Here is a 16163-nt window from a genome sequence, read left to right on the forward strand (position 1 = left end):
TCTTTTGAAACGTTTCGCTGTATTTAGATACAGTTAAGATACAAATACAGTTGATGGCACAATGCAACGACAGAGGAGGAAGAGCAGGCAGAGGTGGGAGAGGAAGGAGAGGAAGGAGAGGAAACCGTGGTGAAGAGGTGAGGAAGTATAGACCTGTAAAGAAAGATATTGCCCCATGTCTAGCTTGAGACTGATTTCTGACTCATGACATCCATGTATTGGCTATAACTGCATCTGTATGAATTGCTTTGTATGGTAAAATCAGGCTCCTATATTTAAACCAGAGCTATAATTAGATCTCTCTGTGTGTGTGTGTGTGTGTGTGTGTGTGTGTGTGTGTGTGTGTGTGTGTGTGTGTGTGTGTGTCCTACCAGGACAGAGATGTCTGCATCTCTAAATCCATGTCTTATGTTCTTCGCCATGGAGCCAACCACATGGGACTTCAAATGGGTTCAGGTGAGCACTCTGTGTAACATAAGTGTCTCTTTACTGACACTGGCACTGCCACATAACATTGACAGCAAATAAGGACCTTGATTTAAAGCACTTCGACAGATCCTTTCCTGTGATCATTTATGTTTTGGTGTAATTTCCTGCTCTCAGTCTGGTGAAACAGACATGCTATGCATGGGCAGTGGTGGAAAGTAACTAACTACCTTTACCTTGAGATACTGCTTCATTTATAATATCTCATGTTTAGGGTTAGTCTCAAATGTTTTACTGCCTCTTCAAGGGTTTTCTTTCTGCATAATTCACAATTCCAACATCTGTATTCACAAAATGCTTGAAGACGGTAAATGTCTTGTAGGGCTGCACGATATGGTAAAAGACATACTACAATTGTGATATGTGAAGATAAAATTAGTGGGAATGATCATTTTGGTGTGACAGTTTTCATATTTACTGAAAAGTCTGGTGACTTTTTTAACGTTTAACTATACTGTGTGTATTTTTCTCTGCTCTGTGTATTTTTAGTTAGAAAAGTTTGTCTTAGCAGCTGTGACCCGTTACAAGGGTCAGCCAAGAGTTGGAATAGAATAAGTTACATCAAAAGGTTTCTCTGTCTGCAAAGTGTCTGTGAGGAATTTTTGTTGATAATCTTTGTGGCTAAATAAGGCGCAGATAACCACACTTCCATCTGGTCACACCAGGTGCAGGACCAGATCCGTATGAATTTATTTCACTCTTAGTCTTACTGATTAGGCATAAAGTAACTGTGTTTACTTGTTCATCTCCCACTGGAGTTTTCCTCCACACTTACTTCTGGAGAACAAAATTTGTAGGCCGGGGCATCTCTGCAGCATTACAGTACTTCATTATAACGCTGTTTTTAGTTTAGTTTATAGTTAGTTAATGATTTCCTGCTACTGTGCATCTGTGTTCTGGTCATTTTATCATTCATTGTAATTGTACAAAATGTCTCTGTTGATTGGTTCTGTACACATCACATCTATGGCACGTCTGTCCGTCCTGGGAGAGGGATCCCTCCTCTGTGGCTCTTCCTGAGGTTTCTTCCACCTTTTTTCCCTGTTAAAGGGTTTTTTGTGGGTCACTCGAACTGAGGGTCTAAGGACAGAGGGTGTCACTCCCTGTACAGATTGTAAAGCCCTCCGAGGCAAATGTATTTTGTGACTTGGGGCTATACAAATAAAATTTGATTTGATTTTGATTTGATTTGTTTTGTCACACATTTTACATTTGCACTTAGATATCGGATATTGCACTTAGCACTTAGATATTGCGACTTCAAAAATATTTCAATTAATTGTGCAGCCCCAATATATTCCAATGCAGCCTGTTAGGACAAAGAGGTAAGTAAATGGGATAAAATCCATTGTGGAAATGTGACCAGAACAACTTTCTTATCTTCATAGATGGCTACCTGTTTGTGGAAGATCTCCTGGCTCACCCGCAGTTCCGCTCATATTCCCTGGAAGACGTCGAAAGAGTCGTGGCCACAAATGACAAACAGCGTTTTAAGCTTCGCCCCCATCCAGAGGATGGCCGCCTGCAGATACGAGCCAGTCAGGGCCATTCAGTGCAGGTAAAATCTCAGATGAGGTATACCTAAAAAGAGACACATGGAAACTTTGCATGTGGCACTGAGGAGGGGGTGTTTAGTTTTGTCTGCAAGTCAGCATGCTGGATTGTATTATCTGTAGTTGTTATCACTGAATTCACAAATATTTTCCTTTCCTGTGGACCAGCTAACATGATGAAAGGAAAAGTCATTTTTGCCCCTCTTAATTTCTGCTGCTATACATAAGGATTTAAACCAAATGGCAACAAAGAGAAAGAAGAGACGATTGTAGGAGTCAGATGCCCAATATGTGTCTTCTATATGTGGGTGGCAAGTGTGAGTAAATGAAAGCCAGTTTTCTATATGAGTGTATACTACACTGTACATTTACTGTCTTCTGATGGAAAATGAACAAAAGATCCCACAACAGCTGGAAGCGCACTTCATGGTGTTTCGAGGGCATACAAATGTAATAAAACAATTTACACTTATATATCACGTTAAATCTAATTTGCAGTTGACATATGCTGTTAATCCTCTGACAATAATTTTAAAAAGAACATATCATTTTCATCTTCTCAGTGTAATTAGTGTTAAATGAAGGTATAAATAGACACTGGGGAATAGCACCATGTCTGGTGCAAGTATATCTTTTTAAGCTTTTTACAGCTTTAATTCTGTTTTCTTTTTTTTTACTTTTAAATCATTGACAGATGCATTTGTTGCAAACATGAGATGTATATAAACCCTCACCTGTCTTACCTGCTGTACCCTAATTTCTCTACCTCTCCCGATAGTGGTCACCAATCACTACACTACCAGATTGTCATAACTAGTTAAGCAACAATCATCATCCCTCACAGATTTAACTCAAAATGGAAGGTTAATAAGTCTGTGTGTTTTACATCTTTCATGCTGTGTTAATACCAGTTGCATCTCTGTGGCCAGGTAATAGATTTGGAGCTCAAACCGGTCCTGGCTGGTTCTCCAGACTGTCCTGCTGAGGCCGTTCACGGCTCCTACCTCCGCAACTGGAGCTCCATCCAGCAGCACGGCCTGAGCCGCATGAAGAGGACACACATCCACCTGGCACCAGGCCTGCCAGGGGAGGATGGCGTCATCAGTGGTAAGATGAGTATGTGTCTGACAGAGAGAAACAAGCTTTTTTACAAATAGGTTCTACAGTGTGATTATCTTTTCCACCAGGCATGAGGAAAGACTGTGATCTAGCTGTGTTTATTGATGTCCCTAAAGCTCTCGCTGGTAAGCTTGGCTACTAATTACTGTGCCCCTATATGCTCAATTTAATCCATATGTATAGGCAAGACTCTGTCTTACATGTGTTTGATGTATCTGTACAGATGGTATTGAGTTCTTTTGGTCGGAGAATGGTGTGTTACTGACTGCAGGCAACGCAGAGGGAAAACTTCTCCCTAAATACTTCAGCCGAGCCTTAAGACTAAGGCCTAAAAGTAAGAAAAACAACCACATGTATTAATTAGATCTTTGAAAACTTGGATTAAGAGCCAACACTTTACTGAAGTTGCTTTTGTCCTGTGTTTCAGGGAGCATCCTGCCTCTGCAGTAGCAGTTCAGGATACTGGTCTGTCATTGGTCACCTGACTGTGCTAACATCCCATGGTTGGTTGATGCTCGTCCTAGTTCCCTTGGTAACACTTGTTGTTGCAGAGGCGTCCTGGTGAGGTGATTTTGCTCAGCAATAGGAAAATCAATTCAGAAATACGCCTAAATTAAATTTTTTGTGTCATCACTGAAAGGATCAGGAAGCATACTTTATTTTTATATGATAATTCAACCATTATAGCTGGCATATGTCTCTTTTTATTTGAGTATTTTTAGTTTTCTCTATTGCATCATTAGTGCTAAATAAACTATAGCATACATTGACAAGTAAGATCATTTCACCGAGCAGCTGTAAAACAGATTACCAAGAGACAGTTGACTGCTGGCAACAACCAGCCAGGCCTTTAAATGGAGGAACTACTTGGAGGACTATTTATGGTTAGTCACATGACTAAGTATGGGAAAGTAGAGGATGCAGACACTGTGGTTTTAGTTACCGGATTGCTTCAACAGTTCCTTGTAAGATATGGATACTCACACACACATGCGCCCACACACACAGAATGTGAGGGGCGATAAATGTTTCGAAGCTTCCTGTGTAAGAAACAACAGAAATTATCACCATATGTCACGACCATAAGGAGTGAAGGCAACCCAGAGAGAAGAGTGTATTGTTGTATTTATTTTAATAAATGTTTGTTTATTCATACGTCTATTAGGGAAAACATTTAATATTGTTTTGTATTTTTCTACTCATTGTTGTTGATTCTTGGCTGTGATAACGTGGCTGCTGTAATGTGCCAGAAATTTCAAACTAAGCCAAAGTAACAATAAAACTGCAGCTCTGGACAAAACAAGGCTTTCTATCCTGAGCGACAGGAAGTCTAGATACTGTGAGGTGAAGAAAAAAAAAGTGTCTGATATATGTGTGGATTTTACATTTCCACGAGTTTGTTTGATCCTGAACCAGATTCAGTTTGGCCCAGCAGCAGTCAGTCCTGAAGGGGAAGTCAGCATGAGGACCACAGCAGTCTTGAACTGTCTGAACTTGTTACGTCATCCATCCACTGATGTAGCTTGTGACTGTGTGTGTGTGTGTGTGTGTGTGTGTGTGAGTGTGTATGTGTGTGTGTGTGTCGGGGGGGCTATATAAATGCTCAGATGGATTGACAAGATGGGTTGTAACACATAAACAGAATATCTTATTTTAACCATTTCCATTTGTTGTATTGTTCTGATGTTTTTGTGGTTTCCTGAATGCATCATAAAATCCTATTCCACACGGGCTTCCACTGTTGGAACACAGAAGATCTGATGTTGGCTTTTTGCATGTTTTAGTCTTAGAGAGCTTCATGACCGCCAGTGAGCTTGTGGAAAAGCTCCTCATTGAGCGTGTCGCTCTTCTCACGACTGCGTGTCGACATGAAAATGTAGCCTCCAATAAACTCGTGAACAATTTTGCAGTCGGCGGTCACGCAGCTAAAAGCAATGTTGACGTTTCCTTCAAACTCTATGGCCACCTATGGAGGAGACAGAAACACACACACAAAATATATATGAGATTATTTTAATACGAAAGATAAAAACAGACCGCAACAAAATACAATGTTGATGTTGATTTTATATTCCTTTAAAAGTTCAGCCTTGCTCTGTTAGTAACTGTAACTCTTGATTTTATGGGTAGTGTTAATGAGGTCTTGCCTTACTTAAACAAGCCTGTTTCAGCTTTTTGTTAAGTTATTATACATTTAAATAATATTTTATATAATAATTGTGTATATCCCTTCAGCACTAGAAGCACTAATGGGAAACCTTAGTTATAAATAGCTATTTAATACAACATACTTCTGGAAACAAAAGTTTACTGCTCTCCCATACAAAAGGTGAATGAAAGCATTAGTGTTACCTGTCGTATGTCCCAGTTGACGTTCCACTGCTTCATGTTGTTATAGCGCCAGGTCTTCACCACATCACCCACGCCCAGGTCAATGCGGATCAGACGGTTTGGAGCTATGCCCAGTACCTCATCTTTCCGACTGCCCTTAAACCTGTTGGACAAAAACATCTTCAGCTTCTTTCAAAATCTTGCTGAGTTCTGTGACAATTCACTGTGTGTTTCACTTCACTTGTGTATGCCTGCTGGGTGGTGTTTTTCACCAATATTAACACAATACTATCACTCCTGGAGCGAAACCTGCCTGTTATTTTACATCACACAGCCTGTTTCCCAAACCAGCATTATATCCAGCACTGCATGACTTACATACTTGGGTCTGGTGACTACTACAGCTTGTTGACAGGAACTTAAAACAAAATGTCACTTTCTGCCTGTGGAAAATTTAAGGATGTTAAGGATGTTTAGTTAGCTTTGCTAAATTGTGCTAGTGAATGTTGCTTTGTTCTTAAAAGACTCATTTATGTTGTACAAAATTTTATTTTTACTTACACATTACTTGCTTTATATATTTACCCAGGTAGTTACACTAAACTGCAGCTTTTCATGTTGTAATAAAGGCAAAGTCTTTCATTTGAACTTTACCTGACGACGACGTACGAGAGCCCAAAGTCAGGGAGGGCTTGCCAGATCTGCAGGAAGCGCATCACCGCATCTGTCAGTGAGAGCTGAGCCACGTTCTGGTATGCGTCCAGGATACGAGGGGTCAGCTGGAGGAGGAGGCACAGGGTAAAAAAATTTCAGATGTAATTAGATTTTTGCTGCTGTGAGCACAAAGTGGGCAGGGGCTTCAGCTGCTGAAAGCAAAGTCACTGAAAAATGTTAAAGCAATTCATCCCATTTCTAAATGTCATGCACAGTATATGGAATCAATAAATGACAGATGAGTGTGATTCAGTACTGCACAAAATATGAGACAATATATTTAATATATTCATTATTTTTTGGGGTCTTTCCTGTACCTGTTTGGGTTTGTACTTCTTATGGTAGCGTGGCGATACCAAGCTGTGAGTATTGATGCTTTCATCGCTGGCAGGTACGTTGCCATGGGAACTGCTGCTACTCTTTTGCATAGCCAAGAAGGAGCGGATGCTTTGGATCTCACTCTGGAAACTGCTGTCAGCCAGAGTCTTGCCTTTGGAGCCCAGTCGACATGCAGCCATCCACTGAGCGTACTGCTGCTCCTGGAGAGCGAGAGACAAAGACACAGAACAGAGAGAGGGAGAGAAAGAGAAACTGGTGAGATGGTGGTCGAAAAGGTGCGGAAGTGAAACAAACAACATAGAGGTGTTAAAAAAAGACTGTGGTGTGTGGTCTCACGTTCTCACAGCGCAGATAGACTTCATTCATGCCCTCTGGCGCTGGTATCAGGAGTCTGATAAGAAACTTCTGTGCAGCCATGTTAACGTCTGGAGCTACTTCACATCCTGTGTGGAGGACAAATATCAAGAAATTTGACATGTATAGGTTGGACACAGAAATAAAGGATAGAAAGTGCGACTTGAACACGCCTGAGCCCACTGAGTCACACAAATTTAATTTTATGCATTATTTGTGTTGTTGTTTATCATTTCCTCTTTGAGTTATGTGTTTTACTAACAAACCTGTAAGTGGTGTGTATTACTGTAGAGTTACCAATGATGCTTTTTTTTTAACTTCTCACACAGTGAAAAGTAAAACAGACTCGAGAACAGCACTCTTACTTTTACCATATATGGACAGCTCTGTGCTTGTGCGTGTTGAAGTGGATGTAGTTATTTATAAGCGGTGATGTTACACTGAGGAGAATAAACAGCTACCAATACAAACAAAAAAACAAAAAAGGATGCCCTACAAACTTCTCAGTATCATGGACAATAACTCACATCCACTACATGACCTCCTGCTCAAACAACAGAGCAGTTTCAGTCAGAGACTCTTGCGGCTCCGCTGTGAAAAAGGACCGTTACAGGAAGTCATTCCTACCAACTGCAATAACTGTATAATGACTCCCCATCTGTGCAGAGAGAGCAGCTATTGCATCTACCTATCTGTTGATAACATTACTGGTGACGTAGCAGGAAAATATCATGACAATGAACAATTCATTTATTCAATCGTCGTACCTTTGAGATTAATCTTTTGAATGGGCTCTCCGATGCTCTCCTCTTTGCTCTTGAAATAAGAGATGGAGGTATCCTGGAACTTGAACCAGTACTGCTTGTAACCCTTCAGAGTCAGCCTCTTTGGCCTGAAACGTAAAATCACGTTGCTCAGTTTCGCCCTATTTGCAAATTTTGTTAAGAGTTTTGTAAAATAAATATATCACCTGAATATCTTCAGATAGTCATTGAGGTCTGGTGCGGTCATGGTTTCCTGGATAAAGAAAATAAAAATGCTTTTTAGTGGATAAAAAGTTATATTACTGTTTGTATTATCTTCTGTTCTTTCTGTATGATACTCCTACGATTCGTTTTGACATTATGTTGTAAAAGAAACAGTTGAATGTAGAAGAGTTACAGTCCTATAACATTTATAGTCGTAAGTAAAATGCACTATAATAACTTTTATTACAAATGATCCTCCAATAACAAAATAATAACATCTTAAAATGTTCAATTGCAGTTGAGAGTTTAACACAAATCACTTTGATGAGACTGTCTGTCAGGATTAAGGTGAGACAACTTCACCCTAATCCTGACAGCAGCTGACACTCAGTGATAGATGAGTACATCCAATATGTCTGACCAGCATTTCGGATGCTGTGCTGCTCTCTCCCTCCATCTTGACCTCCAGGGACTGCAGGGCAGATTCTAGATCATCCATGGCTGCACTGGAGCTCATCATCTGGGGCTCTGACTGAGACACCTTACTGATGTGGTACTGAGTGTAAGAGAGAGAAAGATGTACCAGATGTTAAAGAAACAACTTAAATTGTGTACAACTACTAGCTGTATCCTCATTTTTGAACTATTTCTCCTTCCGCAGCAGTATTTTCTACCTGAAGAGCTCCAAACAGCATCATCTCCTCCTCGGTGCAGTCAATGTCCTCCAGTAGGATGGCCCAGCGCGCCTGCTCGTACAGCTGGGTCAGACGCACAACATCGTACTGCACGACAGAGACAAAACATCAAGAGAGAAATACTATGCCAAACGCACAAAGATACACACGTATTGTATCTATACAAACAAACATACACATACACACACCTTGGGTTCTATATCATAGAAGGCAAAGAATTTGAAGCGAAGCCAAATTTGGTCATTTTCTTGGATGCCTTGCTGCATAAGACAACGGGATGAGTCCAACCACCTGAGAGGGAAAGAGAATTTACATTTAAGATATGTGTGCGTCTACTGTATATACACACACACACACACACACATAGATATATAGCCCCCACATTCTCACCTCTCCCTCTAACAAGCAGCTATTGTATAATTAATGTTCCAACATGACTAAATGAATCACTACGAAGAGATAAAACTGAAATAATTAGTTATATCTTTATCAACAAACATGCATGTAACATAGAGTAGGTCTCAACAGAGACCAGAGGTCTCAGTAAGGAGGCAGACAAAATGAGCATATTAGTTAACCAACAGTGTCTGCTGTCTGCAATAAAGATTGAGCCTGGTTCCTGATTATTATGAGACAACTCTAACCACTGAACCAACATGCCTCCTGGGTAATTCGTCTACATAATCAGGCTGAGGTCTGCTTAGCTAAACAATATGCACCTCTGTGGGCTGAACAAAACACCTCCCATTCAGACAATAACTGCTTAGATTTTACGAGTTTCAAGGTTTTAATTCTTGTTTTATAGACCATAACCTATGATGTTATCGTGCACATAATGGAAGAGTTTACCCTGATACCCAGACAGGTTTGTGTGAAGGCATACCTGCCGTGGATGTGGGCCTTGTCCACCACGCTGGCTGGGCGGTATTGCTTGGCTATGACCTCAGGGGCGGGCGGAGGCTGGGTGACTGACAGCATCTTGTAGATGGCCTCCATCTGAGATGAGTCAGCAAAGTGAGCCGGCATGCCATTATACAGACAAGGTCGGGATGCTGCAAAGGAAGTGTAGGAGGGTTACACTCAGATTTTCCATGGGAGTTCACTTTGTAGACATCAGGGAAAAAAGCCTGACTCCTCTAATATACAACTCAACTTCTGCTTTAAAATGCACAGTAGCGGCTTGAGTAAATTACTGTCAAATGAAAATTGCTGTTTTGTTTGTGAAAAAAATAAGGACTTTACAGCATCTGTAATGATGGTGCAGTATGAGTAAAGTAAGTCAAGACGAAGTTGTACAAGTCTGTACAAGTCTTTGGCGTAAGCCACCAGATATAAAACATGTGCATGTCAAGCCTGTAGTGTGAATGAAGTGCGATGAGTGTACCCGAGGACAGGGGCACCTCGGTCAGGTCGTAAATTTCTTCATCCAAGTCTTTAGCTTTCTTCTTCTTTTTGTGCTCGATGGGCCGAAGGAGCGAGAGCTCCTCGGGGCGACGGATATCTGTGTAGGGAACATAGAGGAAAAACAAAAGAAATAACCTTTGTAAAACAGACATACTGATAGAAATACATAGGTAAAGAAGGGACACTGGACAGCTGGACTGTTGCACCTTACCGTTCCACAGTCCAAGTTCCAAGTTGTGACCCAAAGCCACATGATATCAAATTAATGTATGATGTTGTGGTAAAATTGCATCATGTGTAAATGATCAGATTATCAGCTACAGTTCAAACACCCTCCACCCTAAGTGAGTCACAAATAAATATAGTGAATCTGTGCTGACTAATGGATCACACACCACACAGGGTCAAAAGTTTGTATCCCTCCACCTTCCATCCACTGTAGTAAAAAACTTTGATCAGTTCCCTTCCCTCACCTCAAGTGACAGACTCTGTGGCGCAACGGTAGCGCGTCTGACTCCAGATCAGAAGGTTGCGTGTTCAAATCACGTCAGGGTCAAAATTTCTGTTACCTTCCATAGGCGAAACCCAGTCTATCCAGAACATTGATAAAGTGTGATCTCAGATCAATTTCACATAACTCATGAGCAACGTACCCAGTTTAAAGGGGTGTGTTACAGAAATGGTGTAACCATACTGCTCATCAGCCAATGGGAACTAATGATGTTAATTGGACAAGTGTCTCAGAATTATGTGAAATTGATGTCTGAGATCACACTTTATTAACACGTTAATTTAGTTGTCAACGTGTTAAAAGTCACATATTTGAGCTGACTGATTTTCCATGGACCACCTGAATAGTGCCCACAGACTCTGTGGCACAACGGTAGCGCGTCTGACTCCAGATCAGAAGGTTGCGTGTTCAAATCACGTCAGGGTCAATACTTTGGTCACCAAAACACCAAAGTTAAACAGAAGACAGACTTACTTTCAATGCATGTTGGGCTGTATGGATACTGCTGTGGATTCCACTGGACTTGACCAGATGGTGAAAATTTACAACGAAGACTAACCGGTCCACAAAAACTAGCCTTTTGTGTGCGTAGTGTGTAAGAAGGAAATCAGGAAGGGAGAAGAGAAAGAAAGAGGGACTATTTTTTATCTAAATAATTTGAAAGTTGTTTCTGAATCATTGGACCCATAAAATGAATCAATTGACCAGTTTGGTAGAGCTATTTCTGTGGCTATAGGGTGTCAGGCTCTGTGGCGCAACGGTAGTGCGTCTGACTCCAGATCAGAAGGTTGCGTGTTCAAATCACGTCAGGGTCAAATCTTTATCCTTCAAATTTAAACAAAAGACATTGTGTGTGACTTTCAATGCACACAGGTTGGTGTGGATTCCTCTGGACTTGCCCATTAGATGAAATTTACACCACAAAAATTAGAAGTACCATTGTGTTTGCATAGTGTCTGATAAGGTAAAAAGAAATTAAAGGGAAGAGGAAATTACTGTTAATCTTGAACTTGAAAGTGGTTTATGAATCGTTGGACATGTAAACATGTAAACTTAAATTGACAACTAGTGAAAGAGATCAGTTGATCTGCTCCCACAAGTGTTTGTTTTGTCATCAATTTTCATGTGCAACAGTAGCACATTTGACTCCAGTTCAGAAGGTTGTGTGTTTAAATTATGTCATGGTCAAAACTCTGTTCATCAAAGTAACAACAAACTAAACAAAAGACTGCTCAGTGAAAATAAGATACCAAAGACTGGCATGACAAAATTCACTTCAAGTGATGATAGTGTGAAATGATAGTGTGTGTGACCGCTCAATGAGAAAAAGAAGACCAAAGATGAGGAATATAAATTTTGGAGGAAAAAAAGAAGAAAATAGGGAAACTGAAGGTGAAATAATTAAACTAAACTGAAATTAATTAAAGAATTAGTAAATTAGTAAAGTTAACATGAAACGACTGGAAGGAACAAACAAGGAGACAGAATAAGGAAAGAAAGAAAGAAAGAAAGAAAGAAAGAAAGAAAGAAAGAAAGGCTGACTCACTGAGCATTCTGCAGATGCCCATCACGGTCTGAAAGACGGGGTTGGAGAAGCAGGCTAGGAGCCTCAGGGTGATGCCGCTGGGCAGGCACAGCCTCACAGGCTTGTGCTGGGGCATGAACAACAGCCGAGCGTCGGCGTGGATGCCATATTTCTCCAGAGTCCAGGATGTCCGGAGAAGCCACTGCTGCTTCTGCTCCCACCACAGCGCATGGTCAGACCAGTCACGCTTGATCTCTGCAAAGGATAGACACAAACCCAGTGTCAGTGCACAGAAACAGAGTAAAGTGTTTTCTCTAACCACTGAGCATGTCCGCACAAGTTGTTCTATTGACCATTAACCTCGAGAAAATATCATAGCAACACCTGCCCCCGGTACTGTTTGGATTATCACCTGTTTCCCGGGGTAGTTCGAAGACTCTGTGGCGCAACGGTAGCGCGTCTGACTCCAGATCAGAAGGTTGCGTGTTCAAATCACGTCAGGGTCAAATATTTTTCTATTTAATTTACATTTCTACTTGTTAAATAAATAATATGCTGATGATATAGAGTTCATGGAAAGCACCTCTGATGAACCTGTGGATGATTATTCCAATCAATTTAACACCTCATCTGGAGTGTTTGTCAGCTGATAAAGGGACCATGTATGTATGAAAACAGACTGACTCCAGATCAGAATGTTCTGTGTTCAAATCACGTCAGCATCAATATTTCTGTTCATGGTGAAGCTTAGTCTTTCACAGAAGCCTGTCAGTTCATATATGACTTGGAATATGTTAAGAACATGTGATCTCAGACATTGATTTCGGACCTGTCCAACCTGGGTACAGGTATTTTTTTCCCGAACAATGACTCTGTGGTCCAACGTAAGCACGTCTGAGGAAATTAGCTATAGGGACCAAAACTGTTTTTTGTACCAGGCTGTAAACATGTTTTCCGCTGTGAAGTTGGACATTTTAATATGGAGACTTATGGGGGTTGAGCCACTTCTGCAGCCTGTCTCAAGCGGCCACTCAAGGAATTACAGTTTTTAGCACTTGGTTGAAAGTCATGTATGTTTGAACTGGAGGAATTGCTACAGACCACGTTATTGTTGAAAACGGACTCTCTGGCGCAACGGTAGTGTGTCTGACTCCAGATCAGAATGTTGCGTGTTCAAATCATGTCAGGGTCAAATGAAATCTGTTCATTCATTCAATAGATAAAGCCTAATATTTCACACAGCCATATGGAAAGTCTGCCACTTCAAATATCCATGTCTGTCAAAACAGTGTGATCTCCCAAAATCACTTTTACTTTAACTCTTGTCCAATTGCTAGCGCATCTGACTCCATATCAGAAGGTTGCGTATTCAAATCAAGTCACGGTCAAAAGTAATTATACAATTACAGAAGTGATGTAACCCTACTGCTCATCAGCCAATGGGAGCTTATGACACCCACCCAGTTAACTGGACGAGTGGCTCAGAATGGTCTGGAACAGACTCTGGTAGTGTGTCTGACCCCAAATCAGAAGGTTGTGTGTTCAAATCATGTCAGGGTCAAAACTTTGGTCACAAAGATTTAACAAAACACATTGTGTGCAACTAATTCTATTCCTGTAGTGACATTTAATAAATGAAGCCTATTTTTTCACAAGGCAAAGTCACCAGTTTTCTGACCTTAAGAACTGGCTTAAACAATGCATGACTTAGCAGTATAATACATGCAAACTGTGCAATTATTTTTAGTCTGTGCACAGTGGCAGAGAGAAAGACAGAGACAAACAGAGGCAGACAAACAGTGACCTACGTGTCTTTTCCACCAGCTTTAGGATGACCCCTCCGACGTGGAGGTCAGAGGCCACGCTCAGGGTGACAGGTGGAGCATCAGGCCCCAGGTCCTCCACTGAGATTGCCAGGTCCCACGCCGCCATACTGGGAGAGAAAAGGAAAATGCAGGAGACAGGTCTGACAAAGTAGAGGACACAGATACCGGGAAAAGAGAGGAAAGCAGGAAAAATAACATGAGCGAACGTGAACGAAAAAAATGGATTCAGTAACATCATTAAACCGGCAACAAATTGTTATGAAAGACTGCTCAAGAAATGCTCTTTAAATTATTTGTTATGTGTGTCTAATTTCTGTTTAGTGGAAATATGGGACAGCTCAGACGAAGTAGTCAAGGACAAGAAGATGAACAAGATTTAACAAGAACAATTAATCACTTCTACTGTTTCGTTTGTTTTTCCGCCACATTATCTTGAGGTCGTACCAATTATGTGTAATTGCAACTACTGCATATATGTCATGTATAAATAATGCACTTTGATAGATGAATAAATTGTTAAAATGTCTATAGAAAACATGAAAACCCTCTAAAACGTCACATTTCTTTATTTAATTATGTCTAAAATATGAAATACAATCCCTGTTCTACTACATATAATGTTTTCTGTATTATTTCACATCTGAAAAATGACTATCATACATTTATAAATCATTTCAGAAGGATAAAACTGCTTTAAAAAGTTAATTTACACATGCTGTAACTGTAATAAACTGCATTTACTGATGTGTGAAACAAAAATAGGATAGATAACCTGCAACCGATTAACTCAACTTGTAGTTTTTCAACTAAAATACTTAAACTCATGCTTCAATGTCACATGATACTGACACACACACACACACACACTGGATGGGTGATTCTGGCAACATGTCCAGTTTGATGAACGCTTCCTGTTTTTGACAAACTATCACCAGGGACACACACTTCCGCTTTCTGACCCGCCCAAGGTGAATCGTTCATCCAATGTCAATACAGCAACCTACCGCATGTCTGTGGATGTAATCCCACTGTAAATATAATTTAATTAAGGATCAAATGTGTCTTTAAACCATGTATCTGTATTTTTAAAGACTAACATGACACACAATGACGTAACAATGAATCGATGACAGGCCTGCACTCCTCCTTTCCTCTTTTGGAGGCCTAAATGTTCTTTAACTGTGTTTCTAAATATAAGTTCTGATCTGTGAACAGTTCACTTGTTATGACCTTAAAAATGACCCCACATCTTCATATACAGAAGCCTCACACATACACACCCTGTCCTAACTCTCTCTGTATCCTCATGCTTTCTCACTTTCTCTCACGCTGTCACACATTCACATACACCCACATTTTTAAAGACAGTACCGTTAGTCTCCTCGGTCCAAGCTTTTGAGAAATATTAAAAGTTGGTCTCCTGTGCCTCGCTCAGATTTCTGATGAAGTTCTTTCTGTGCAGAAATGTTGCCTCTTGGGCTGGGCAGGTTGTGGTCTGTATAGCTGTGTCTGCGCTGTTGTGTCACTTCTGTCAAGAAAGGCTTGTTCCTTTTTTTGTCAGTTTCCGCCAGGCGGAAATGTGAAATGGGCTAACTTTGACTGACAGGTTGTGAGTGTGCATACAGCACATCTAGAAGATTATATATAAACTATAAAATGAAAAGACAGCACAAATCATCAATCTTCAACCTTTGTGTCCTCCCTTTTCTATACAAAGATCGATTAGTGATCATATGTGTGTGTGTGTGTTGCAAGATCAGCAATGAGTAGTTGGGTGTGGGTTATGAGTCTTAAACTTCAGTTGTAGGTTTTGTTGCTTTTGTTGAAGTGTCAAAAAAAAATAAAGAAATTAATAGTTAGAGCTTTAGCTATGAAAATAATAGTAATATTAATCTAATTCAGTTGAAACGTAGACTTCCTGTCTGTAGAGCAAGTCAAGATTATCTTCATATTTTCATAGATTAATGAGCTGAACATGACCAAATGTACAATCTGATAGGGGGGCGACAAACTGTATCCTCTGGGCCATAGAATAATTTTGCTTATATGGGGATTTTTATCTACAGAATGCACTGTTTCCTGCAGGAGTTTGTAAGAGAGTGTTATGTGGACCACAAACCCTCTAAGGAAGGTTCAGTTTCTGGTGTGAGGCTGAAATCAAGACTTAAAAAATAACGGTCTTTTTTATCAGTCATACAGTGTGCATGCAGTCTTATTTTCTTTCCATATAGTCTGGCTCTACAGGAGACTGACCAGTTCAGTCATAATATACTAGTTATAATGCAAGGTCACAAATTGTCCTGAACATCCTGCTTGAAGAATACTACATGGCAGGAGA

The 16163-nt window shown here is 40.4% G+C and overlaps 2 protein-coding genes and 4 non-coding genes across 7 annotated transcripts; 5 read left to right on the forward strand and 1 right to left on the reverse strand.

The window, feature by feature from the left end:
* Window position 1: 1 nt before the first annotated feature.
* On the forward strand, window positions 2-4517 carry trpt1 (tRNA phosphotransferase 1). The gene is made up of 7 exons (XM_019253508.2): window positions 2-137; window positions 375-456; window positions 1875-2044; window positions 2969-3146; window positions 3227-3283; window positions 3382-3492; window positions 3586-4517. Exons 1-7 carry the CDS (start codon window positions 54-56, stop codon window positions 3606-3608), a joined length of 705 nt encoding a protein of 234 aa, XP_019109053.2. The 5' UTR covers window positions 2-53; the 3' UTR covers window positions 3609-4517.
* fermt3b (FERM domain containing kindlin 3b) lies at window positions 4274-15363 on the reverse strand. 2 transcript variants are annotated; one of them, XM_019253499.2, is made up of 15 exons: window positions 15197-15363; window positions 13808-13932; window positions 12021-12254; window positions 9944-10060; window positions 9443-9611; window positions 8748-8850; window positions 8539-8646; window positions 8286-8420; window positions 7867-7913; window positions 7664-7788; window positions 6879-6985; window positions 6521-6742; window positions 6144-6268; window positions 5511-5652; window positions 4274-5124 (listed from the first exon to the last, which is right to left on the reverse strand). In XM_019253499.2, the coding sequence occupies exons 2-15, from the start codon at window positions 13929-13931 to the stop codon at window positions 4945-4947; spliced, it is 1938 nt and encodes a 645-aa protein (XP_019109044.2). In that variant the 5' UTR covers window position 13932; window positions 15197-15363; the 3' UTR covers window positions 4274-4944. The 2 variants fall into 2 exon arrangements, with proteins under 2 accessions (XP_019109044.2, XP_019109043.2); XM_019253498.2 differs by having other exon boundaries at window positions 13808-13965.
* On the forward strand, window positions 10448-10519 carry trnaw-cca (transfer RNA tryptophan (anticodon CCA)). Its single transcript has one exon. It is a non-coding gene; the product is annotated as a tRNA-Trp (tRNA).
* Window positions 10830-10901, forward strand: trnaw-cca (transfer RNA tryptophan (anticodon CCA)). Its single transcript has one exon. It is a non-coding gene; the product is annotated as a tRNA-Trp (tRNA).
* On the forward strand, window positions 11218-11289 carry trnaw-cca (transfer RNA tryptophan (anticodon CCA)). The gene has a single exon. It is a non-coding gene; the product is annotated as a tRNA-Trp (tRNA).
* On the forward strand, window positions 12434-12505 carry trnaw-cca (transfer RNA tryptophan (anticodon CCA)). Its single transcript has one exon. It is a non-coding gene; the product is annotated as a tRNA-Trp (tRNA).
* Window positions 15364-16163: the final 800 nt, after the last annotated feature.

This window comes from Larimichthys crocea, chromosome I, assembly GCF_000972845.2.
Source record: "Larimichthys crocea isolate SSNF chromosome I, L_crocea_2.0, whole genome shotgun sequence".
Classification (NCBI taxonomy): Eukaryota; Metazoa; Chordata; class Actinopteri; family Sciaenidae; genus Larimichthys; species Larimichthys crocea.